General features: G+C 37.6%; 1 protein-coding gene across 3 annotated transcripts in view; it reads right to left on the bottom strand.

Moving 5' to 3' along the window:
• cdkl5 (cyclin-dependent kinase-like 5) overlaps positions 1-27,644 on the bottom strand; it is a 115,455-nt gene extending 87,811 nt beyond the window's left edge. Inside the window, exons 1-4 of one of the 3 annotated variants that reach the window (XM_052013974.1) lie at positions 27,570-27,629; positions 21,419-21,529; positions 13,515-13,738; positions 10,162-10,196 (exon numbers count right to left, since the gene is read on the bottom strand). In XM_052013974.1, coding sequence (XP_051869934.1) covers positions 10,162-10,196; positions 13,515-13,578 — 99 coding nt within the window. In that variant the 5' untranslated portion in view covers positions 13,579-13,738; positions 21,419-21,529; positions 27,570-27,629. Of the gene's footprint in view, positions 1-10,161; positions 10,197-13,514; positions 13,739-21,418; positions 21,530-27,569 lie in introns of all 3 variants that reach the window. The other 2 variants (XM_052013972.1, XM_052013975.1) reach the window with 2 other exon arrangements.
• Between the last annotated feature and the right edge of the window lie 317 nt (positions 27,645-27,961).

The following is a 27,961-nucleotide window of genomic DNA, read 5'->3' on the forward strand; positions in this document are numbered from 1 at the left end:
GGGCCGTCTTGCATGCACTGCTCTTTTGAGGTCTATCCAGAAGTCTCTGCTGGCTGTTGATGGAGTAACAGCTATTTGCTGCTGCTCTCACTATATCTAATCTTTTCAACCCGACTTGAAATCCTTCCTTTTCACCCTTGGTAGTAAATTTAAACATGATTTTATTTTACTATGAATACAAGGGGTGCTAAGACTATGAAGATCACTAAGGAAGATGTTCCTCCTGTAACTCTGGAAACTATTTTCAAGCAGCTTCAACAAATTAATGCTAAACTCAATTCTTTTCAAAGAAGACTGGAAGATCATGAAGGACGAATTGAAGTGAACGAAGCCTCTCTTTTGGTTTTGGTTGGGAAAATTGATGGCTTACAGAACCTTTGTAAAAAAACAAGCCAAAGACAACGAAAGATTAAAGCTGAAGATTATTGACTTAGAAAACAGGAGCAGAAGATCCAATCTTCGTATTCTAGGATTACCAGAAAAGACTGAAGGTAATCAACCTATGGAATTCTTTGCAAAGTTTTTGGCTCGGTTATTCCCTGGTATTCTGGGATCTTTGCCTAAGATTGATCAAGCACACAAAATACCTTTTTTCAAACCTCCTATGCAAGTTAAACCCAGATCAATTACCATCTCTCTCCACGACTTTCAAACTAAGGAGCTTCTAATTCAGGAGGCACGTCATAGAGGCACGTTTAATTACCAAGATTGTCAAATTAGAATCATTGAAGATTACTCACCAGAGGTTATGAAGGAACGGGTTAAATTCAGAAAGGTCATGTCAGATCTGTATCAGAAAGGGTATAAGCCGTCACTTCGATTCACAGCAAGACTTAGGGTCATACATAAAAGCGGCTCACAAAAATGGTTTCGATCCTCGGAAGAAGCCCAGATTTTTCTGGAAACTCCTACTGAATGACTTCATATTCCTCGTTATGAACACTTTGTTTTCTATTTTTTTCTTTTGTTTTTTCTCTAGTAACCATTTACTAATATTTGGGATGATTATTTTTTTTATTCTTTTTTGGTTTTTTTTGAATCTTTTTTTCCAATATAGCTTGAAATAAGAAAAAAGAAACATTTTAAGTTGTGTTGAACTAAGAACACTTGTTTTTTCACAATTGTTAACTGTGGTTTCTTTGTTTATCTCATTGTTATGTCTGGGTTAGAATTTTATTAACCTTGAAGCTATTGAGCAGAGATAATTTGGGGTTATGCTGTCTCTAGCTAGCTGTCAGCTGTTTCTTAGTTGGCTTCTTTTCTTTGGGTGTAGGAAGGGAGGTGGGGGGTTTTCCTGGGAAGCTGTTCTGGGCTGTCAGCCAAATCTGCTGCCTAGTTACCTTATCTGTAATTTTACTGTAGTACTTTTTAAAGGTACTTTTCAACGGTTTGCTCATTTTTTTTTACCCATATTTAAATAATACTATAATGGATCAAGTTATTAATTTACTTAGTTTTAATGTAAAAGGCTTAAATCATCCTTTGAAGCGGAAAAAGATTTTTGCCTATATTAAAAAACTTAAAGCCTCTATTATCTTTCTACAAGAAACATATTTGCAACTGTGATATTTTACATTTTTTTAATCGATGGAATGGGCTCCAATTTCATTCTTCTTTTCAAGCCAAATCTAGAGGGGTTTCAATTTTTATAGATAAGACAGTTTCATTTGACCAACATAAGGCCATAACTGATACTAATGGTCACTTTGTTATAATATCAGGGAAAATAAATAATAGACCAATGGTATTGGCTAATATTTATGCTCCAAATATGGATGAACCAGGATATTTTGAACGATTTTTGTCATTCCTACCAGATCTGAACTTTTACTCTTTGGTGTTGGGAGGAGATTTTGATCTCTGGTTAGGTCCCAAATTAGATAGGTCATCCACTAAATTAGCTGCTCCTAATAAATCAGCTTTATTTCTTCAATTGTTTTTAATGAAAACTGGGGTCATTGACATCTGGCATTTTTTGCATCCAGAGGATAAGGAATATTCCTTTTCTACCCATGTTCACCATACATATTCCAAGATTGATTACTTTTTTATTGATAATCAATCAAATGATTTCATCAGTTCGATCCTGTGATTATAAAGAGATTGCTCTTTCAGATCATGCTCCTGTGTTTCTATCTTTAAGTTTCCCTGGGCTCCCTCAGATAAATAGATTTTGGCATTTTAACCTAACCTTGTTATCTGATAAAAATTTTTTCAAATTTATGGAGAAACAAATTACCCTTTTTTTTAGAAAGAGAATTCATCGGAAGAGATTTCTAGTCTTATTGTTTGGGATATTTTCAAAGCCTTTATTAGAGGTCAAATTATTTCTTATGCGGTAAGCATCAGTAAAAAAAAAGGCTAACAGAGAAAGAGCTGATCTAGTTGATCAACTGAAACTATTGGAGCAAAAATATGCTATGGATCCTGATATGGCTTTATATAAAAGGCGAGTTGAAATTAAAACTAAATATGATCTTCTTTTAACATATCCAATTGAAAGTCAACTTTTAAAAGATAAAAGTCAATTTTATATTCATGGAGATAAAACAGGTAAATTACTGGCTAACCAATTAAAAATCTCCAGAGCTAGAAGTCAATGGCGAGAGGACAACTGATCTTTTAGAAATAAATGATACTTTTAGAGAATTCTATTCTAATCTTTACAGTTCTAATTTTCCTTAAGATAATATAGTAATGGATAATTTCTTTGACCAATTAAATGTTCCTATACTTTCTACTGAAAATCGAAAACAGTTGGATCAATCTATTACATACAAGGAAATCGCCGAGGTTGTGTGATCTTTACATTCTGGAAAGACTCCGGGTCCTGACGGATTTCCTGGAGAATTCTACAAGGCCTTTTCCTCTTTGCTTATACCTCATTTATGTGCTGTCTTTTCGGATTCTTTTAAATCGGGTAGATTACCACAATCTTTTTATGAATCCTCTATTTCACTTATTCTTAAGAAAAATAAGAACCCAACAGAATGTGCTTCGTACAGACCAGTTTCGCTACTTAATGTGGATGTTAAAATTTTATCTAAAGTTCTAGCTCGCACATTGGAAAATATTTTACCTTCAATTATATCCGATGATCAGACTGGTTTTATTAAAAATTGATATTCTCATTTTAGTATTAGTCGTTTATTGAATATTATCTATTCTCCCTCTAAGGAAATATCGGAATGTGTGATATCTCTAGATGCTGAGAAGGCCTTTGATCAGATTGAATGGAATTACTTATTTAAAACCTTAGAGAAATTTAATTTTGGGCCCGATTTTATCCAATGGATTAAATTACTTTATTTATCCCCTTCTGTTCGAGTTCTCACTAATTTTCAAAATTCTAAATCTTTTAAACTTCAACATGGAACCAGACAGGGATGTCCTTTGAGCCCTTTGTTCTTTGATTTGGCCTTAGAACCTTTAGCTATTTCCTTCCGAGAATCTAGAGATATCCTTGGTATCTCCAGAAGAGGTATTAACCATAAAGTTTCTTTATATGCTGATGATTTATTACTCTTTATATCTAATGTTGAAGCCTCCTTACCTCCTATGCTTTCTTTACTTTCTCATTTTAGTCATTTTTCAGGTTACAAATTGAACTTTATACAAGAGTGAACTTTTTCCTCTGAATAACTTGGTACCAGTTGATATTAACATTCCTTTTAAAATTGTAAGAAATCATTTTACCTATCTGGGGTGTGAATTACTAAAAAAAAATAAGCATTTATTTAAAGAAAATTTTTTCACCTTACTGCACTATGTGAAAAGGGTTTTATCAAGTTGGTCTCCCCTTTCTATATCATTGATTGGCCAAATTAATGTTATTAAAATGAATATTTTACCTAAATTTATACATCTATTTCACGCTTTACCTGTTTTTATTCCTAAATCCTTCTTTGACTCTCGAGTCAATTATTTCTTCCTATATATGGAATAATAAACATCCTAGACTAAATAAAGTTCACCTTCAGAAGGTTAAAAAGAACAGAGGTTTAGCCTTACCTAATTTTAGATTTTATTACTGGGCAGTCAATATACGAAATCTTACGTTTTGGTTATATTACATTAATCAAGAAGCTCGTCCAGTATGGGTCTCTTCAGAAATTAATTCTGTTAAAAAATCTTCTATTATCTCTTTGTTTTGTTCTCCACTTCCAATATCATTAAATAAGCTAACAGATAATTTAGTAGTTAAACATGTTTTGAGGATTTGGTTACAATTTAGAAAATATTTTGATTTATTGAGTTTTTCTTTGTCCAGTCCCATTTTCTTTAATTACTTTTTTAAACCTTCTATGACTGATGTAGTTTTTAAAGAATGGGACAAATTAGGTATTACTTGTTTTCAAGATCTGTTTGTTGGAGAAAATTTTTCTTCGTTTGAACAATTGTCTACTAAGTATAATTTACCAATAACTCATTTTTGTTTTAGATATTTACAAATTAGAGATTTTCTTCGATCTCAACTACATTCTTTTCCTTTGAGTCCTGACGAGAATTTATTAGATGTAATTTTTAATTTGGAACCCTTTCAGGATGGCTCAATATCTAATATTTATGACAAATTACTAGGAATGAGTAAGGTGCCACTAGATAAAATTAAAAACGCTTGGGAACACGATTTGCAGATGTCAATTTCTGAGGAAACTTGGAATGAAATTTTCAAGTTGATTAATACTTCGTCATTATGTGCTCGTCATTCTCTCCTTCAATTTAAAGTGGTCCATAGAGTTCACTTGTCTAAAGATAAATTATCCCGTTTTTATTCTGACTCATCTCCTTACTGTGACAAATGCAATAACAGAGTGGCTTCCTTAATTCACATGTTTTGGACATGTCAGAGTCTTAAAAAATATTGGAGGGAGGTCTTTCATACTTTTTCTGTACTTTTCAAAATAAATTTTAAACTTAATCCTTTGACTGCATTATTTGGGATCGTTGGAGACAAAGATATAACGTTGAAGGCTTGTGCCTTACATATTCTGGCTTTTATTTCTCTTATAGCCAGGAGAGCTGTATTGCTTAAATGGAAGGAAGTTACTTCGCCTACTCATGCTCAATGGTTACGGGATGTTATGTCATACTTGAATCTAGAGAAGATTTGCTGTTCAGTTTTTGAACCTAACCTAGACTTTCAAACCCTGTGGGGACCTTTTTTGAATTATTTTCAATATCTCTAATTTGGGGACTAAAATGCAGATATTGGCTGACACGGTTACGTTTTTAAAAGTTTTTCCTTGTTTTTTTCCATCAAACAGCTTCGGTTTTTGGTAGTGGGAGTAGATTTTTTTTATAAAATATTTCAATTTTTTCTTCCTTTATTAACTACTATATGTGATTATTAATTTAGAGTATTGTAATCTAAGTACGATTTAATACAACATATTCAGTAATATTTTTATTTTCTTTCTTGATGCATGTACTCTGTATTTTTTTTATGGATTCAATAAAAATATTGTAAAAGAGGTCTATCCACAGATTTTCAATGATGTTTAGGTCGGGGGAACGCGAGGGCCATGGCAAGACCTTCAGTTTATGCCTCTTGAGGTAGTCCATTGTGGATTTTGAGGTGTGTTTAGGATCGTTATCCTGTTGTAGAAGCCATCCTCTTTTCATCTTCAGCTTTCTTTTTGTAAACAGATGGTGTGATGTTTGCTTCCAGAATTTGCTGGTATTTAATTGAATTCATTTCTTCCCTGTAACAGTGAAATGTTCCCCATGCCACTGACTGCAACACAAGCCCAAAGCATGATTAATCCACCCCCGTACTTAACAGTTGGAGAGGTGTTCTTTTTATGAAATTCTGCACCCTTTTTTCTCCAAACATACCTTTGCTCATTGCAGCCAATAAGTTCTATTTTAACTTCATCAGTCCACTGGACTTGTTTCCAAAATGCATCAGGCTTGTTTAGATGTTCCCTTGCAAACTTCTGATGCTGACTTTTGTGGTGAGGACACAGGAAAGGTTTTCTTCTGATGACTCTTCCATGAAGGTCATATTTGTGCAGGTGTCACTGTACAGTAGAACAGCACACCACCTCTCTAGAGTCTGCTAAATCTTCCTGAAGGTCTTTTACAGTCAAACGGGGGTTTTGATTTGCCTTTCTAGCAATCCTACCATCAGTTCTCTTGGAAAGTTTTCTTGGTCTTCCAGACCTCAACTTGACCTCCACTGTTCCTGTTAACTGCCATTTCTTAATTACATTACAAACTGAGGAAAGGGCTACCTGAAAACACTTTGCTATCTTCTTATATCCTTCTCCTGCTTTGTGGGCATCATTCATTTTAATTTTCAGAGTGTTAGGCAGCTGCTTAGAGGAGCCCATGGCTGCTGATTGTTGGCACAAGGTTTGAGGAGTCAGAGTATTCATAAAGCTTTGAAATTTGCATCACCTGGCCTTTCCTAACGATGACTGTGAACAAGCTAATAGTCCTAACGAGCTGATGAAGGTCTGAGACCTTGGTAAAAGTTATCTGAGAGCTCAAATCTCTTGGGGTGCCCAAACTTTTGCATGGTGCTCCTTTCCTTTTTTTACTCTAAAATTGTACAAAACAAATACACTAATCTTGCTTAAAATGTTGAAAAGAATGTTTCATCTTTAACTTTATGACTTTTGGAGATCAGTTCATCTTCTACTCACTAAACTATTCACAGTAACAGAAATTTTGACCACGGGTGCCCAAGCTTTTGCATGCCACTGTAGCTCCCCATTTCTCTATCATTCATGTGTCTAAGAGTTTCTTAAATGTCATCTAGCTTAAAATAAGGAGTCAGTAATTCAAGAATGAGATGAGAATAAATTTCTTCATCCAGAGGGCAGTAAACATTTGGAATTCTCCAACCAAAGGGGCTGTGGAGGCTCAATCACTATCTATTCAAGTTCAAGATCAATTAGATTTTTTGATATTAAAGGAATCAAGCGATATGGTTTTAGTACAGAGAAAGTGCACAGAAATGAAAGATAAGCCACAGTCTTACTGAATAGCAAAGTAGGGACAAAGGGCTAAATGGCTTATTCCTACTTCAACTGCTTATGTTGTTAAATTATTTCTTTTTCCATTTCCAAGTAAACAAAAGCCTTTATAGCACAAAATGGATAACAGAAATCTCTGCAGCTCTCTATGGACTTTAACGACTTCTGGTCTTCCTTCAATCCCCCTCCTTTGTTTTCTCAATGGGGAGGGCTCAAATCAGGGGCAGATGCAGTAAAGCATATTACTACAAGTTAGTGCTTGGGATTGTGAACTACATTGTGACCGTGCATATGGGGCAGTTTGCATCCCAGTATGTCAAAATATTAATTCTTCTCTCCCAAGTCCAACTTGAGAATGCTCTGCTTTGCCAGCTGTCTTTCAAGCCTCCAGTTTTATTCACCTGACACTCTACCTCATCTCTTCTAAAATACTCAAACCCACAGATGTGATCACTTATTTTGACTCCTTATTTTAAACTGAGCTAGATCCAACTAATCCTATCAGGTAGAAGATACAGGAGCCTGAAGGCACATACTACCAGACTTAAGGACAGCTTCTACCCCACTGTGATAAGACTACTGAACGGTTCCCTTACATGATGAGATGAACTATGACCTCACGATCTACCTTGTTGTGACCTTGTACCTTATTGCACTGCACTTTCTCTGTAGCTGTGACACTTTACTCTGTAATGTTATTGTTTTTACCTGCGCTACATCAATGCAGTCTGTACTAACTCAATGTAACTGCACTGTGTAATGAATTGACCTGTACGATAGGTATGCAAGACAAGTTTTTCACTGTACCTCGGTATAGGTGACAATAATAAACCAAACCAATACACCAATACCATAGCCAGTGGTTCTGTAGGGAACTGCTGGCTGAGTGCAGTGCAAGGGTCACCTCATATCTGACATCCAAATCTCCACAGAGAAACACAGAATGGTGCATGCAGTGCACGTGACTTACTGTTCTGCTACAGAATTTGTAATTGAGCTGAGGAGCAATAAGCATTTCATATCCAGCCCCTCAGTTTTACACTGTCCACAGCTGGACCAAGGAGTCTGACCCCATTCACTGCAGTTGGTTCACTAACAATTAAAAAGATAAGTGCAGCTATGTTTTTTATTGGTTTAACTCTAGTTTAAGATATTTTGACACACAATTATTTTATTTCTGAATAACTGTTATTTTGTTTTAGGTATTCAAATACACCGTGATCTTAGGATCCAATGTCTGCAGCCTAGTTCCCACTCACAGCCCATTTCAACATGCAGGACAATCACTCCTGTGGAGCTGATAAAAGTAAGTGTGACCATAGGAAAAGAATAATCGAGCCCATTATTTCTGCCATTTAACCATTTCCTGCTCTCCACTTAATCACTTTACAAGTTATTCTAGTCCAACTCTTTTGCACTTTGTCCATTTAGTTTAGTGGTTAGTGTAACGCTATTACAGCACCAGCGACCCGGGTTCAATTCCCGCCACTGTCTGTAAGGAGTTTGTACACTCTCTGTGTATGTGTTGGTTTCCTCTGGGTGCTCCAGTTTCCTTCCACATTCCAAAGACATACAGGTTAGGAGCTGTGAACATGCTATGTGGGCGCTGGAAGAGCGGTGACACTTGCGGGCTGCTCCCCAGCACATTCTCAGTAACGCAAAAAGATGCATTTCACTGTGTGTTTCGATGTACATGTGACTAATTAATAAATATCTAATATCTAATAAGGAAGAGAACAAAGTGAAGTACACTCACCAGCAGTATCTTCCAGCTCTGACATGTTTTTTGTCTGATACTTTAACACCTCCCTTCACTTGACAGCTACTGCCTAACCCAATTATTTGCAGCATTATCTTATTTTTGTCTAAGAATTCCAGCTATCGTAGATTCTTTGTTGGCACTACAAAACTCTATCTTCGTCAATGAGAAACATAAAACCATTCCAAATCAATCAGCATTTCCTGCAGACAAGGATCTTTGCCCATGGTCAGCATGCTGCACATCTCAGCAGTCAAAATGCAAAAAGTTATTGAATGGAGGCCAGAAGATCTTGCATAGACCAGAGCTAAAGGTCCTTCTATCTCATCAGGGAGATATTGTCTGTTGATAGCAGGCTCACACAGCAACAGCATATGCAACCACAAACAACTTAAATACAAAACAGTGGCAGAACTAGATATCCTTTCCATCAGTCTCACAAATACTACCAAGCCGTATCACATGCAGGCTAACACAGCAACAGCATTTACAACCATAAATGACTCTTATAATAAAATAGAGGCAGAACTAGATGTCGTTTCCATTAGTCTCATGAACTACTACCAAGCCCTGCCAGAGGCATCAAGCAGGTTCAACACATTTACATCATGGTACAAAACACTAACGCAGCACAAATACACTAACAGAATGACTCCAATCCAAGTCTTGGATCCCTCCCCTGTACCACTAGAAACCCACTTTCTCATCCCAGTGTTACAGCGCATGAAATGGCACGTCTACAAATTCCACGGTACTTTACAGCGAGAATAGAACTAAACAGCAGTACATGAGTGGGGCCTGCCACTAATTCCATAACTAAAGGTAAAAGTTACCAAAAATTAAGAGGCAACCCATAGTGTAGCAATACAATGACAGGTTGGGACCTGTCTTCATTAAGTACTTTGCTGAAATGCCTTTTCTCCCCCAGAGAAAAGGTATACCTATTCTGCCAGCACTAAGTTCATACACCCCTCCTTCAAAAGAACCACCTAGAGTGAAAATAATCGCTACTTTTCAAGAAAAATATTTCAAAAGAAAGTGGTATTGAAAACAATAGGTGACATATGGAAATGGTGTTGATGTGATTTCTTAGTGTCCTAGTCCAGTCCATATTTTATCTTTTCTCTCTGTAAACTATAATTCCTCATTTCCAGTGCTAAGCATAAAAGACTTGGCAGATTTTGTTGTCCAATTTGTTTCTTTTGCATCAAAATCTCAGTTAATGTGGTATGATACTGTAGATCATCTGAGATATTAATCCCATGATAACTCAAAGTTGAACTAACTCAGGTCCATTAAGAGAATGTATCAATCAATATGATTACATCATTACAGGATAGATAAATAGTGGATGAATTTTGAAATCCATTAATGGGCTTTTCTTTGTTCAGAAGTTGCATAAATCTCCAATTCACTAACCTTGTGCCTGCACTTTAGTACCACCCCATAGGCTCCTGCAAAAGAAGAAAAACAATCATCCTTCAGACGATTCAAATAAATTACCTTAACTATTTATTTCCCCTCCTTGCTATCCAGTTACCTTCACTCTAAGACACTGAATTGTTGCCAGGTTACAATTGCTTTTCATTGATCATGTTCCAACATTTTGCCCAAATGAGCATTCAATGTACAGCGAAGAACAAACAAGTTAACACTTCAGTTTGATGAACTTTCATCAGAACTAGGCAAAGTTAGAAAACATATGTTTTAAGTTCCACATAAGGGGAAAGGGTAGAGAGAACAAAGGGCATATCTGTGATTGGATGGAGACATGAAATAAATTGTGATCCAAAGGTGAGAGTCTGGTGAAGCTTGTTTATTGCAAATAATCTGTCTTGAGGAGATTTAAATCACAAGGGAAGAATAAGAATAGAAAAAAAATGGATGGAACAACAACAAGATGCTGGAGGAACTCAGCAGGCCAGGCAGCATCCGTGGAGAAAAGCAGACAGTCAATGTTTCGGGTCAGGACCCTTCTTCAGGACTGAAGATAGGAAAAGGGGAAGCCCAATATATAGGAGGGAAAAGCAGAGCAGTGGTAGGTGGACAAAAGAGGGGAGGCGGGGTGGGCACAAGGTCACTTACAATTAACAAACCTTCACCACCCTCCCTCTGCCAGCACTTAACCTGATTTGCATCACAGTTTCTCTAGATTTCCATCCTCAGACATTCTCTATGGTCCCTCCACCCTTCCCCTTCCTTGCAACTTAAAACATGCTGTTTTCAAACTTTGCTTAGTTCTGATAAAAGGTCATCTACCCAAAATCTCCCTCCAGATACTGCATATTTCCAGCATTTTCTGTTTTCTTCCCAATTTCCAGGCAGGTGTTGGGAAAAAAAAACTAAAATGCTTAAAAGACACCTTCAATAATAACAGAAATAATTGTTTCTGCATTGTTTTCCAATTCTTTATCAATGTACAGAATACAAAGTTACAATCAGTGAGTTCCTGAACCCAGGAAACTTCCAGAGTAGAAAAATATTTTAAGAGAATAATGGAGTTGGACAGCCATTGTCTAGACAGGTACCATACACAAAGTAAATTTTTTTGTAGCATTTTGAGATTTGGAGTAATAACAACCAATGCTTGCAGTTATATAAACTTCAAGTGCAAAATATGCTTATAAGTCAGTTGAACCCCACAATCTAATTTCAGTAGACCATAAACAACTTCTTAAAAAAAAGGTTTAAATCTAAACACATACTTTAAGTCTAACACATTTGCACCCACAACAAAATAAAAAAAAAGTGCAAATTAAAACTTGGATTCAAATGTTGATGACAAAATGACCCAGAATTTGCTGGAATGGAGCATCTCATCTTTTATTCGATACTGCTTTGATCTTCTCTCATCCAACTTCTAGAACTACAAGCAGTTAATAATATAGCACGCTCAAGGCTAGGGTGGTCTGAGACCTTGGAGCAAAATCTATATCCTTAGCAATGAAATTTAAAGGCAAAGAAAATAATAGGGGAACAACAGAATGGAATTATGTGAGATGGAATCAAATTAGAAATAGATAAATTAAAAGAAGGGAAATTAAGACTGAGTGAAGAAGCACCACAGAAAAACAAAACAAAAAAAAATAAAATTTAACAACAAATAGAAGAGAGACCAAATTTGGCCCTTCGAGCCTCCTCCTCTATAAGATAATATAAGGTATTATAAGATATATATATTATCTTATAATCTTATATTATCTTTCATTTATATATATATATATATATTATCTATAAGATAATGCAGCTACATAGGTCCCTGGTCAGACCCCACTTGGAGTATTGGGCTCAGTTCTGGTCACCTCACTACAGGAAAGATGTGGAAGCCATAGAGAGGGTGCAGAGGAGATTTACAAGGATGCTGCCTGGAATGCGGAGCATGCCTTATGAAAGCAGATTGAGGGAACTCGGCCTTTTCTCCTTGGAGAGACGGAGGATGATGGGGGGACCTGATTGAGGTGTTTAAGATGATGAGAGGTATTGATAGGGTAGATAGTCAGAGGCTTTTCCCCAGGGCTGAATTAGTGGCCACAAGAGGACATAGGTTTAAGATGCTGGGGAGTAGATATAGAGGAGATGTCAGGGGTAAGTTTTTTTACTCAGAGAGTGGTGAGTGCGTGGAATGGGCTGCCGGAAACGATGGTGGAGGCTGATACGATAGAGTCTTTCAAGAGACTGTTAGATAGGTACATGGAGCTGAGTAAAATAGAGGGCTATGGGTAAGCCTAGTAATTTCTAGGGTAGGGACATGTTCAGCACAGCTTTGTGGGCCGAAGGGCCTGAATTGTGCTGTAATTGTTCTACGTTCTATAATGGCTGTTCCTGTGCTTTGAGTCTACTTTCTCAATATGGTCTACTGACCCCATATACCCTTATTATCCACAAGTCTACCTACCTTGCCTTCTCAATGACTGCACAGCTACAAATTCCTTGCATATAAAAAAACTTGTTATTTCAGATTCTCTGTTTCTCTTTCCACCGATGCTGCCTGAATGTTTCTAGTATTTTCTGACTTTATTTCAGATTTCCAGCCTTTGCAGACATTTTGATTTTCTTTTTAGAACCTTATACATCTTGAAGAGATCATCCTGAGTTTTCTCATCTCCTAAGAATTTTGGCCAAAATTTATCAATCTTCAAATAAGAACCCTCCTCATGTCAGGAATCAATCATGAAAATGAACAGTGCACAAAGTTCAAGGCCAGTACATCCTTTCTCACGTACAAAAAACAAACTTTACATAATAGTCCAAGCATAGTCTTGTTAAGGCCCTGATCAATTCAGCAAGACTTCCTTATTTCTGTACTCCAATCCCTTTGCAATAAATAAATAAAACTATTAAACTTCTATACTTTATTATTTTACTTCCTACATGACACTCAACAACATCCTCCACTGTTCTCTATTTTTGCCTCTGAGAATGAGTAACTTTGTACAGCAATTGGATGAATCTAGCCAAAATCATTTGATGTACCTTGTGGGGTGTTTAGTTCCACAACACAAATGCAATGTTATCTTGAAACATGAAAAAGTTAATAAAGATCCTGATTTTGGGAGGGTTATGCACAGCTGCACAAATCATCTTGCAGTTAGCCATTATGTGCAACTCATGTCATCTCCCCTTCTTGGCAAAAATTGGTCTTTTCTTTTGTTAAAATACAAGAAAATACTTTGTTGTTATTTTTCCAGCAAATTCTGGACCAATGGATGATTCTGGGCAATGTAATATCAACATGAACATTTTTATAGTTCAGTCCAGACCCTGAAACTTACCTTCACCTACAATTCTAAGGACTTCAAATTTATTCATCACATCACCAATGTCAGGAATCTTCATGAAGACAAATTTCTCTGAAAAATGTGATCCCAAATCACATCATAGTTACAAAAATTAACTATGCAGGCAGGTTTCATACAGTGTCCAGAGAAGCAGAACTTCCAACAAATCAACTTCACATCCTTCATACTTGTCTGAGTCCAGTCACAATGCTGTCCGTCTGAAAGAAATAACATAATTATCAATTCTGAAACTATTGCTCAACACAAAATTCTATTATCTGGGAAGAAGATGGCTTATCTTTGCTACTCTTCTTCTACTGAGGCAAGATAATATTGCAACTCGTAATAAACATTGCAAGATTGAAACAAAATGGGAAATAATACCCATTCCATCTGACATCTACATCAAAGTGCTGAGGTTACCTGAAAATCTTACATTTTGGACTGAAGATGTGCTCCCTATGTGTAATTAACAGTTTTTCTAATATGTGCTGCATGAAGAAGAGATTATTTCTAATATCCATCACACAAAACAAAATAAACCAACATCCAATAGTTTAAATGCTGTATACCAGGCTTTGAATGCAGTGAAGGGGAAGGAAGGTATGTGGAATGGAAGAAGGCATGTGAATAGCATTTTATAAATATTGCCAGAATAATGAAGTTTACTAACTAACCCCCAAATGTTTCACATTAAATTTATAATGTCATTTGAATCTGAATTACTCCCTACAACATAATGGCTTCCCATGAATATCTTCCGTTATTTGACTTTAAAATGACATTATGAAAAAATATTTCTGCAGATAGCATGACATTTCAAATGACAAAAGCAGTAAAATATGATCCATTTGGTAAACTATAAAGACATTTAACATACAGCTGATCATAACTCAATGCTTTTACTGACATTTATTCCACGGATCTTTCCCTGATAAAGTTTGGGAAACTCGGTAACATCCAGCACAGGATTTCCAAAATAAACCAAGAATGGGGAAAAGACATGGCAACCAAGAACCATTACTATTGGAATGACATTATATATTTTCCCATTTCATAAGATTTGTTTGTTACAATTATATTATTTCCCAGGATTAAAAGAGAAAACAAGCATTAATTGGCTACATTTTCAATAAGATATTCCTGGAGCATGGAAATATTGTTGTCCAATACTTGTCATCTACATGGTATGTTTTCCACCATATCTGTTTCTCAAAATATTATACTGGAGCACCAAAGCTATTTGTAAAAGCCTTAAAGAGCTCATGGTTGCCTTTGGTGTAATATCCAGCTTGGCCTACATAAAATGTTGCAGCAATGTGTGAAAAGATCTATACGGTTTTGCTTGGATAAAGAATATTAATAGTTTGCTTTTCTATCACTGCTATTATATCCATCTACTGTCCCTTATAATTATGTTGTAGAACATTTCTAAAAACATGCTTGTGATGCTGCAGCTGTTATTATTTCTTGTTCTTGCATGCACAGTTCGAATGCTATGGGGCCTTGCCTGCAAGGAATATTCTCAAAAAAAATTATGGAATTTAACTGGGGGAAAATTAAGGAATAATTTAGCTTCCATTTCTGCTTCTCTCTTTGAAAATAAAAATAAATCTTTACTATACATCAATTTATGTTACAGGGGAATATTCACGAGACAATATTTCTACATATGATAAACTTCTCTAACCACAAAGCATGGAAATTTACCTCAAGATTTTGGTTATATAAGAAAGTAATTCTTAAACTTTGGGATTACTTTACAAAGCCTTCAAATTTTATTAAATAAAATATCTTAGTATTTTCTTAAAATTTAAGCATCTGGTATAGTTTTGCATTTCAGCCAAGAAACATTAGTACATAATAAATAATCTCAATTTTTTTTTTTACAGCTGCTTGCACAAAAGTAGCCCAATCAATGCTGACAAATGCTCTGCAGCTTCCCACTTATTTGAGCAGGGCAGCAGTCAGCACTAACTGGACAAAGTAATATCACAACATTCCACAATTCACAGAAAACCCAAAATGTGCAAAATTACAGTTGCAAGATTTAGCTTCTCCCTCTACCTAATTTCCTTTTTAAAAATGGTTAGGAAAAAAATGATTTCCCCACACATTGCACAGGTTGTGTAAAATAAAAATAAATATAAATGTTCTTTTTTTAAAATTCATTTGGCTTTGCAATTTCATGTCGTGATTAGACATGCAATATGGCAATTTTAATGGACAATTAAGCAGATTAAAAACCTACAACTTAAAACATGTGCAAATACGTTCATTTCTTTTACCTTGAAAATGACCATTTATCAGTGCCAAAAGAAAAGTGAACAAATTAATTTTGCTCACACAGTGAACTGAAGGACAGCATTATTTAATAAAACAAAAATCAAGTATCACACTTTCTGTCCCCCACCCAAAACAGTAGACTCTTTATGACAATGCAGTTGTATTAAGAACCGAATTATCAGATCTTTAGCAACTAAATGAAAATATGCTGAGCAACAGAATATCCTGACCAGAAACAAAAATCATCTAGTAACTGATGGCATCGGTACTCAAATACAAAAATTGCCTCGAAGTTATTTTCATTCAACTTTTGCTTCAATCTTCAACAACTTTATCAACAAGTTTTTTAAAAATCATTTATAGAATGTGAGCATCACAAACAAGGCCAACATTTACTTTCCATCCCAAACTACCTTTGAGAAGGTGGTGGTGCAGCCCTTATGGTGAAGGTACTCCAACAGCAATGTTGTGTGGCAAGTTCTTGGATTTAGATCCAGCAAAAATGAAGAAAGGCTAATATATTTTCAAGTTAGGACAATGAATGCTTTGAAGATAACTTGCAGCTGGTGGCATTTTTGATCTACCTGCCATTCTTGTCTTTCTTGGTGGTAAAGGTCATGAGTCTGGAAGGATCTGATCGTGTAGCCAAGGTGAGTTATTATATACACTTTGTCTGAAGACAAACCCAAATGATTATAAATCCATTTTCAAAAGAAGCAAATGATACCTGGCCCACTAAGTGGCAGAATTGGCTAGGCTATACTTGACAGCTGAGGGAATCTCAAACATTAAGTCATATGATCAACTTGCAGTGCAAGAAAATGTCCAAGTGGTCAATGAAAGTAACAGCAGAATTCCCCAAAATATTTACAGAATTTGATTTGCTAGGAGTATCATTGGTTTCCCTTAATTAAATAACTATTTTTTGATTTTAGTGGACAGACATGGCCACCTGCAACCCACACTTGCTGCTGACTGACTTAGCAAGAACTGACTTAGACTTTCCAAAACATTGATTACAAAATATTTTACAATTTTTTTTTACATGTCTTAAACTGGATAAAGGCAAACCAACTTGGTTTGTTAATCATTAGGTGATTAGGAGTTTGTTCATCATTATGATCTGCAGAATTGGGTGAGTTGAGCTGGAATGAACTTCTTATCCAAACTATAACAATCCAAATTGCCAAGGACATACACAACAGCAATGATTAGCAAAATGTAATGTTGTCACATAAAAAGTACAGGACAAAACCCATCCATAAAGCAGTAGAAGATAACTCACAACCAGGCTTGGCCAGCTGTCAAACATTTGAAGTATGAATAACTTTTGCATGCTTCCAACTTCAGAAATATTCAAATTCAATTGCACAAGAGTTGATGAAGTAACTAAGAATCATAAAGAAACTCAAAAAATTAAAGGTGAAAACACAAATATTTTTAAACAAGCAAACACATTTAAGCAATCTTCATTTTTTGAACTGCACGCTAGATATGCAATGGTTTGATTACCAGAGTCATAATTCAGAAACTGGACCAAAATTCAGAGACACAGGTTCAAATTCCACCATAGCAGCTATAGAATTTAAATTCAGTTAAATAATTTGGAACTTATAGAAAAAAATAGACAGAGTAATGGTAACCACAAATCTACCAACATATCTTTCAGGGAGCAAATCTATCATCCTTACCCTATCTGGCCTATGACAAAGCCACTCACTTATTTGTTGATCTTGTAAAGGACTCCTCACAAACACCTGGGGACTGGGGTCTAAATCAGGACAGCGATCCTACCGACTAGTCAAGCAACAGCCTGACATGGGCATATTCATAGAATTGTACCTTACAGATATTTCCAAACTATCACAACACTGAAAACAGCCAATCCCTCCAGGTCAAAACCTGCCTGCACTACTGGGACAAGGATGAAGAGTCAGGGATGGGCAGCTCAGAAAAACATCAACATTGACAACAGGCCCCATCAATCTTTCTGGCATTAAGTCAAACATAGACAAGGAAACTTTCTTCTTATCACCATCATTCCCTCTGGCTGATGGATCAATGCTCTTTCATGCTGAATAATACCTGGAACAAATGAAGAATTCAAGGGCAAAAAATAAACAACTGGAAGAATTCAACTGGTCAAGCAGCATCTGTGGAGGTAAAGGGCTGTTAAAGTTTCAGGTCGAGACCATGCATCAGGACCATCCTTTTGCTAACACAGATAGTGCTTGACCCATGGAGTTCTTCCAGCAGTTTTATTTTGCTCCAGGTTCAAGCATCTGCATTCTCTTGTGCCTCAAGAATGCATGGGCATGGAATATATTTCAATTAATGGACCTGCCACGTGCATTACCATCTTTGGTTTGATTAACACCATCACTGAATGAGCTGCAAAAGTCCTGAAGGACACAACTAGGGGCCTGGGTTCGAGGCAGGTAGCAAACAAACTAAGACAGGAGATAAAGCTCCTTGATCTAGTTCTCACTGATCCACATGCTCCAGATGCATCTACCTCTTACAGGCAGGTCTGGGAGGAATGACCATTATATGGAGCACATGGGGACAACGATCCGCTTTCACACTGAGTAGACAGACAGCATCAAGTTGTTTAGCACTACCATCATGCTAAATGGGACAGAGTCTAAACAGATCTGGCAGCTCAAGAATGGGCATCTACAGGACAATGAGGACCATCAGATGCAGCAGAAATGTGTTCCACCACAATATGCAACCTCACAGTTTTGTATATCCCATACTATCATTACATTCAAGCCAAGGAATCAACACTAGTTCAATAAGGAACACAGATGGTCATGCAGCAAGCAGCTCCAAGAATACCTCAAGACGAGTTGCCATGGTGTTGAAAAATTAAACAGCTAACAGAAGGCAGCTGGTCCAAAAACATCCCAATCCTCAACAGTGGCAGATTCCACCACAAGCAGTCAGAACTACAGTATCATGGATGATCTATCTCAACTTCCTCTTCAGATCCCCACCATCACAGAAGCCAGTCTTCAGCCAATTCAATTAACTTCAAATGATAGCCCAAAAAAAAGGCTGAAAGCACTAGATCCAGCAAAGACTGCCAGAAACAGATCATACTCTGGCTGTAGTAATAATACCAGCACTGCAGAACTAGCTGCTCCTCCAGCAAGGCTGCTCCAGTACAATTACAACATCAAAAAAAATGGAAGGTTCTCAGGTATGCCCTGACCATAAAAAACATAACAAATCCAATCTAGTACTGCCAACAATACTATTAAGTGATACTTACTCACCAATGCCCAGTCTGGAGTTCTGCCAGGACTGGTCAAATCCTGACCTTATCAAGACCTTGATCTAAAAATAGACCAAGGCGAGGTGACATCATAGCAGCATTTGACTGAGTGTGATAAAACTGAAGTGAATAAGCAACAAAGGGAAAGCACACCTTGCACCAAGGAAGTTGGAGTGGTTGTTGAAGCTCAATCATCCCAGCCCCAGAATGCAACTGAGGCACCATTTTCAGCTACTTCATCAATGGCCTTCCTTCCAGCACAAGATCACAAGTGGGAATGTTCGATGATGACTGTGAATTTCAATTTCATTTATAATTTCATAATAATGAAATATCAAAAGCATGTTTGAAGGGAACTGCAGCTACTATTGGGCATTTTAACCTGCAGATTGATTGGACAAACCAAACTGGCAAAGGCATCGTAGAAGAACTCGTGGAGGCACTACTTCTTAGAGCAGTGTGAAACAGAACCTACTCGGGAACAGGCTTTTTTTATATTTGGTCATGTGGAATGGGGAAGAATTATGAAGCGATCTTGTGATTAAGGATCTCTGAGAAAGTAGCGACCACAACATGACAGAATTCTATGCGAGGGCGAATACCGCAGACCCAAAGCCAGCATCCTCAACTTAAATAAGGACAACTATAGCAGTATGAAATTGGAGTTGTTTAGAGTAGACTGGGTAATTAAGTGAAGAGATAGGTCAGTAAATAAGCAGTGGGAGATATTCAAACAGCTGGTTCATAATGCTCAACAGAAATTTACCCCAAATATAAAGAGGGGTTGCATATGAAAGAGGATCCATTCGTGGTTAACTAAGGAGGTCAAAGGTAATGTTAAATTGAAAAGTAGAGCATACAAAGTGGCAGGGCTATTGATAGATCAATAATAAAAGGCAAAAGACTCACAAGAAGGGAAACAATTAATTTTGAGAGAAAACTTACACGTACTGATAAAATAAAGAGTAAGACTTTCTATGGATATGTAAAAAGGAAGGAGAGAGACAAGTCTGGGACTTCTAGAGAACAAAGCCAGTGATGTAATAACAGGAAACAAAGATATGCAAGATGCACTAAACCAATTTTTTGTATCAGTCTTCACCATGGAGGACACTGCAAATATCCCAAAGACAGCAAATGGGTTAATTGCAAATAACATGGATGAACTTATAAAAATCCCAATCACAAAGGACAAAGTATGAGAGAAACTCATAGAACTAAAGTCAGACAAGTCACCAGGAACCAAGAGCCCCCACTCAAGGGTTTTAAAGGAAGTGGCTGCAGAGATAGTGAACCCATAGTTTGAAATTTTCCAAAACTCACTTAATTCCAGGAGGGTACCAGAGGATTGGAAAAGAGCAAACATGATTCCCTTGTTCAAGGAAGAAAGACGAAAGCAGAGAACTATAGGCCCATTAGTTTAACATGTATTGTTGGCAAGATGCAGGAATCAATAATCAAAGATGAAATAACCATTTAAAAAAGCTTAAAATAATCAAACCGAGTCAACATTGTTTTACATTAAGATATTTTCACTATTGGAAGAGCCTCAAACAAGAGGACATGGTTAGGAAATAGGGGACTGGTCATTTATAACAACTGTACATAGATATTTATTTTCACAGCAGGTAGTGAATCCCTGAAATTCTCTACCCCAGAGGGTTGTGGAGAGTAAATCATTAGAAGTATTTAAGCTAGAGTAGATAAAATTTTGAAAGATTGAGGAATTGAAGGCTGTAGGGAACTGGCACAGACAAGGAGCCGATGCCAGTGTAGACCAGTCATGACCACATTGAACGCCGGGACAGGCTTGAAGGGCAAGGTGACCTTCTCCTGCTCCTATTTTCTTGTGCTGATCTGCTCTGCGACTTGCAAACCACAATCCTCACCAACAAAGACCCGATCCTTGTGTGGCCTAGGCCAAGCAAGGCTATCTTAATGCATCAACCCACTTCTCAATAATATTTCATTTCAGCTCCAATAATCTGCACACTGGAATGCAACTTACCTACAGGATGTGGGAAACTGCTTCACCTTGGTTCAGTCTTCTCCACAATCAAGTTCACACCAACTTCAATCATCAAGTTACAAGACAAAGAGAGCTCCTGCATATGTGCACATACTAAAGATAAGCTCCAAACAATCATTGATTCCTTCAATGAAGTTTATGAGAGAATGGGCCTCATGCTAAACATCAGGAAGACCAAGGTCCTTGGCAGAACACTACACTCCGATCATTGAGATGACTAGATCATAGTCAAAGTGGATAACTGATCCCATAAAGAGAAACCCCTTAGTGAGGGCAGACAGCAGCAATAAAATCCATCACTACCTCCAATGCAGCAGCATAGTCTTTTGGTATCCTTAGAAGAGGGTTCAAAGACCAAGTCTTCAAATCTGGCACCAAGTGCATTGTCTCCAAGCAGCAGTGATCTCCAGTATCCTGTGATCGGAGACATAAGCAACTTACAAAGACTAAATCAAAACATTGGATAGCTACTACCTATGCAGTCTCTCCAAATCCACTAGCGGGAAAGGAAAACTAGTGTTAATGCCCTCTCCCTGGCCAAGATCCCCAGCATTGAGGTTCTGACCACAATGAACCAGCTCTCAATAGGCATACCTGTCACCAGAATCCTGAAACAAGTTTTCCACTCTGTGTTCTGCCATAATAAGCAGAGGAAAAACTTTAAAGATTTCCTCAAAACCTCCTTGAGAAAATACAAGATCCTCACTAATTCAAGAGGATCCCTGGCCCAGGACCACTCAAAGTGACATTGAAAATGCAAAACCTAAATATCACTATTTTTACCTGGATTAAAGTCCAGAAATTATTATTTTTCAGGACATGTTAAGGAACTGAAAATAAAAAGCCTTTATAGATTACTAGAAATGATAAATGATCATTGCTGTGTCAGAAGATGTCATAATCAGCAACTTGGATATATTCTTGCTCCTAATGAAGAGCTGCACTCTTTTTGCTGGAAGAATAAATATTTCACATGGGATACAAAACACTCTAGTTAGAAGGTACAGAGCAATTCAAGTCCCTCAAAAGGAGCAATGAAGAGGTCAAGCACAAGCAGAAGAAGCATGCAAGAACCCATGCATATTCTTCATCAAATTTGACTTCCCCCACCTGAGGCAAAATCTGCAGATTCTTCATCAGATTCACGAGTCATCTCGGAACTGACAGTACAGTAGTGAAAGCAACTCAGCCTCAAGCCTGCCTGACTGCCTAAGAGAATTCTTTCCAATGTGTACAAGAACATTAAGTGTGGTTTCTGCATTTTAAGTTTATTTCCAGTTTACCAATAAAAAACCTACTTCAGCTGCTAACTGCTGGGCCTTGTCAGGTTTGGGGCAATTCTCATTTGCACCATTCAGGAGGAATGCAATATACTAATTCAATGTTGGATATAACTTGATTATACTCAAAAATCAGGAATAACTTCAGAAATAACTTTGTTAATAGAATATCAGCACAAAACTGTAAATAAAACAAATCAGCACTTCAATTGTCATTCTATCTTACCTTGCAGCTCCAAATCTCCAATTTAGACTTTATCTCTACCTAATTTAAACTAATCTCTTGTCCTTACTCTGCATTGTAGCTCTATTTCCTCCATTTCGTGATAAAAATGAGAACATTTTTTTTTAAATATATTTGATTGACAACTACCTCTAAAGATCATTTTTCAGTCAACTCAAAACTGAATAAATGGTCATAGCCGTCTCAGAAGCAGTTATAGTCAGTAACTTAGCTATATTCTTGCTCTGAACGAAGAGCTGCACTCATTTTGCTGACAGAATAAACACTTCACATAGTATGTAGGTCAATCTAGATCTTTTTTTTAAGAAAAAAAGTCAGAATACTTTTACAAAGGGATGTATTTAAGCTCACCTAAGAGAAATAACCTTTAGTTACCCGATTCTATTTTTAAATGAAGGACTCAAAATGTCATTCATGTTAACAGACTACTTATTCTTTTAAGTATCCAATGTTACTTGCCTGAGGGGATAAGTAAATTAAATCGCTTACACACACATAGCAACGACAAACAAGTTTGATAGTTTTCTGGTCTCTATTTCATTCCAAACATGAAGTTTAAGTATTGTCACAACAAGACATTAGTTTTAAAGGCTAATGCAACAAAGAAATGAATTGGGCTAATTAATATCAGTTCTCAATGTTATGTTCTCTGTAGAATCTTTAGTGGTGGCATCAGTTTTCAATCATATTCACACAGAAGTTATTTATATTTACCTCAAGAAATACTTTTTTTTATTTTAAAATTTAAGATTTCCTGAAGTAAACAATCCCAAAATTGTTTAAAATTTTTCCCTCTGATTAACAGGTTGTTGTTATGCAAGGAGAGCAGGGGAAACAGAACAATGCTGAGCAAATGCAGCCAATATATCAGTAAGGATCTTTGATCCAAAGGAATTAACAGGCTGGAATGGCCTACTTTATTTCTTATGCAGCTGGTGACCTTAGTCAACAAAGCATTGCACAATGAACTTCCTACTTCATCTGTGAAGGCTATTATTACTGATATCCATGAGGAAATGGATACATATTTCAGTTCTAGTCACTACACCAGGAAGGATGTGAAGGTCTTTGAAAGAAAGTATGCAGAAGAGACTTACCAGAACGGTTGCAAGGATGAGGGACTTTTAGCTACAAAATTAGCTTGGAGATAACTGTGGTTGATCTCCTTGGACAGAAAAGGAGATTAAGGGGAGATCTGACAGTTTACATGATTAGACAGGTTTAGATAAAGTAATCAAAAAAAACTTTCCATTAACTGATTATGGAATACATATTTGATGTTTTAAGCAATGGATATAGAATTGGCACGAGGAAGAACATATGTTATGCAGAGGTTGGTCGTGGCCTGGAATCCACTGTCCACGGGGCTGGTGGAAGCAGAGGTGATCAAGGATTTCAGAGGAAAGTTGGTTTGGCAGTTGATGAAAATAAACTTGCAGGGCTACAGGGATTGAGCAAGTGAATGGGATTGACTGGCTACAGATTCCTGAGCAGTAATGATTCAGTGTTCTAATAGAACCAACATAATATATAATGCATATTCATCAAGCTCAAAAACTGTAACTCCAACATTATGCCAGGGTCTGTGGGATATTGCTTTGATGCATATTTTTTCTTATAAAATTGTTAGTGGAAAGTGGGACAAATATCTTATGTGACTGTGATTGTAGGTCACAATCCTTTTCACTCTTCTCTGCATATCTTGAGGTGGTCCACCATACCACCCCCCTCCAAAACCTCTTCTTTGTTATCTTACTGTCCAGTCATACAAAATTAGTTCCTACCAGAGAATATCCTGCAATGGCTTCTCCTCTCTTCAGGATTAATTTCTCTGGGGCATAGCCCTACAATCAAGAAACTAACCTTGGATCACTCATTTCTCAACAACATGTTGCCAGCACAACAACATCCAAGACAATGCTGGAATCCACTACACACTGACAATAACCAGCTCTGCCTCACTCCCATCTCTCACAAAGCCTCCAGAGTCTGTACCATCAGACAACTTCCCACAACCATTCCCTGATAGAATGAGATTTCATCCAAATAAATAATGGGAAGACAGAGATTGTGTTGTTTGCTTCTACTATCAATTCTATTCCTTCGTCCTCTTTTGCCTTCCCCACCTCTGCACAACCTTCCAAAGTATTCGATTTTACTGTTACTTTGATATCTTGCACATCCTCCACTCCTTTGCCTACAATTGATGGCAGTACCTCAGTCATCTTAGTGTGAAACTCTGGAATTCCCATCTTAAATTTCTTTGTCTTTAACACCCCTGAAAACTTGATTCCTTGATTTCATCTGTCTTAATATCTCTACCTTTGCCTTACTATATTAGGCTTCTGTGATACACCTTGGAAAATGTTAATGTTGGTACTCCTAATAGCAGATGACATGGTTTATGATGAATGTTGGCAACATCTCTGAGATTGCACAATGTAAAGAAGCATTGTGAGAAGGATTGAAAAAGGATTGAAAAAGAACCACATATGATAGCAACCAGTCAGAAGAAAAGCAAGCACTGGATAAAGCAAACTGAAAAAAAAACTAAAATTTTACTAATTGCACAGAATTATCAAGCAGCACAGGATATCTCAGCCAAGAAAAAACAATGAATATAAATTAAAAGATAATCTGCCAATTTTTTTCAAGCACTCCAGCAACAATTGAAGTCACAGGTAACTACAGCATCTATTTTAACTATAAAGTTTCACAAGTTGAATGCAACTGTTTCCTGGCAACTACAGTACCATACTCTGCAGCTCCTTCCCACCACCCCTTGCCCTATCCCAACCAACAACCATCAATATGGATGATTTTGCTTCTGTCTCCTTCACAGATTGCAGAATCAACCACTCCATTAAACAACTGAATGCAAAACATATTTCAATCATGCCCAGTTGTGACACCATATTTGAATCACTGTTACTTGGCAGCCAATAAGAGATTATAAATCCTCAGCATTTTACAACCACCTTCAATTGCAATACAAGTATTTATAATCCTTTCCTGTCAAATGTTCATTGGAAATTATCAATATTAAACAATTAGGTACACATCTGTACTCAAAATGGTTGTGAATATTTCAGGAATTTGCTAAAGGAGCATCACATATTCTGGGTTACAAACTGCATAGTTTGTTTGAAGGGAGGAAGAGTGCAATAATGGTGAAAACTATTAGCCTAATTTTTTTTTAATTTTGAAAACAGTTAGATTTTATTTTGAAATAAAAGAACTGAACCTGGTTGTACATATTTCTTTCAAATGAATCAGAAGCATGGCTTCACCGGTCACCAACTTCAAGTCCATCTTCAACTGTTCTCAATTGTCAAATCCTAACACTACATGAAGTCATAATTGTGCAGCTGTAACAATCACTGGAGACGTCAGCTACTTTCTTTCAAACAATGCTGCAAATTCAGCATTCTACGTTAATTATTTATTTAGACTTCTACATCCATCTACCTTTCTGGCTTCTGTTTCAATGAGGGGGTTTATTCAGCTAGTTAATTCCATTTAAATTAGAACAACATATTCAGGGGAAAAAAAATGCTAACTTTTCCTTGCTTTCCTGAATCAAAAATAACTAAGTTGTAAGGTATTATACAAGTTCCCAATTCAGACCCGCCAAAGAATTATAATGTTTTATTCCAAACGAAAAGGACTGAATCGTCTATGCTACTGCTGAAGATCACTTTGAAAGGGTTGTCACCATGAAATGTGAATTTTTGCTCCTCTCTACAGAGGTGCACTCTGACTTGCTGCCTAGATCCAGTGTTCTGTTTGTAGGTCAAGGACTCTCTATTGGCCAGATTCACAGCAAAAAATACAGAAATAGAAGTAGGTCACTTGTATTTTGACCGGTCTTGGTGCACTGACTAGCTAAATGGCACTACATAAATAGGACACAGCAGTGGATCAGTAATTAAGTGTCAGTTTACATAAAATAAATGTGTGACAAAAAATATCTCAAAGGGAAAGCTCCTAATCCTTCTAAACGTTATTTTTCCAGATTACAACGATTTTTCATTCCCATTTCATTCCAAATTTTCGCTGAAAATTGGCAGGGATCATTTGCCATCATTATTCTGAAATTCAAGCAATAATTAACATGTAATAAAGTTATCAGAATACATCCATGAGTTAATGATTTCATGACAATTATGCAGGATCCCTAACTAGATAAAAGGAAGGCAGCTTTTCAACTAAAAGAAAATTAAACCTACTATTTAACGAATTAAGGTCTGTGATTTCCAGTAGTTTTGGAAAACGGGTCAAATTCCCAGTAAATGTCTTACATTACCTACTACAAAAACAGTTTATGCAAGGCAACGGCTCATAATCAAGCAAAATAAGACCAAGCAACAAAGTGCGAGTATAATTTTTTAAAAAGGCAAACCTCCCAAAAGCTGAAAAGCAGAATATTTGGAATAGATATACTTCAAACACACGTGAACAGGTGAAAGGGTAAAAGTCAAAACATGACTGCCAATGGCACTGTTGGTATTATCAATTAATCGAACTGTATTATTGCAAATCAGCGAGGGGGGGAAGAAAATACAATTTACTGAGGTTACCCGGCCGCAGCCCCTCGGTTCGCATCCTGCAACCGCAGTGCTGCTGAGTGCAACCCGAGCCCGGGGGCTCCTGCGAGATCCGGAGCGAACGAGCCGACAGGTGAGCCGAGGGCGCGAGGTTGCGCGTTGCCCCCGCGAGGAGGGGCGCGAGTCTGAGGCTCGGGCTCGGGCTGGGGCTGCGCTGCTCCCGCTCCCGGCCAGGGCGCGAGCCACGGCGGTTGGGAGCTCGCGATGTGAAGTCGGGACATGAGGCTCCTCGCGCGCAGCCCGGGTGACCGGACCGGACCCGACAGCAAACGTACATCAAGGAAACGACCGACCGCTCGGCCCCGGCTCTAGCCCTCGCTCACCCGCAATGGGAACCGCTCAGCTCCGCAGCAGCCACCTCTCTACCAAACCGCCATCTTCCACTGCGTAACCGCAACGTCAGGACCATCGCGTGCATGGATGACTCACACCGCTGGGCGGCTCGCGGAGGAGAGCCACATGTTGCACAGCGCGGAAACGGAGCAGCGAGATGCCAGCGGCACCGAGAGTGGGGGTGATCCACTGTCGGCACCGAGAGTGGGGGTGATCCACTGTCGGCACCGAGAGTGGGGGTGATCCACTGTCGGCACCGAGAGTGGGGGTGATCCACTGTCGGCACCTGGGGTGGGGGTGATCCACTGTCGGCACCTGGGGTGGGGGTGATCCACTGTCGGCACCGAGAGTGGGGGTGATCCACTGTCGGCACCGAGAGTGG

Source organism: Pristis pectinata, chromosome 4 (assembly GCF_009764475.1).
Source record: "Pristis pectinata isolate sPriPec2 chromosome 4, sPriPec2.1.pri, whole genome shotgun sequence".
NCBI classification, from domain to species: domain Eukaryota; kingdom Metazoa; phylum Chordata; class Chondrichthyes; order Rhinopristiformes; family Pristidae; genus Pristis; species Pristis pectinata.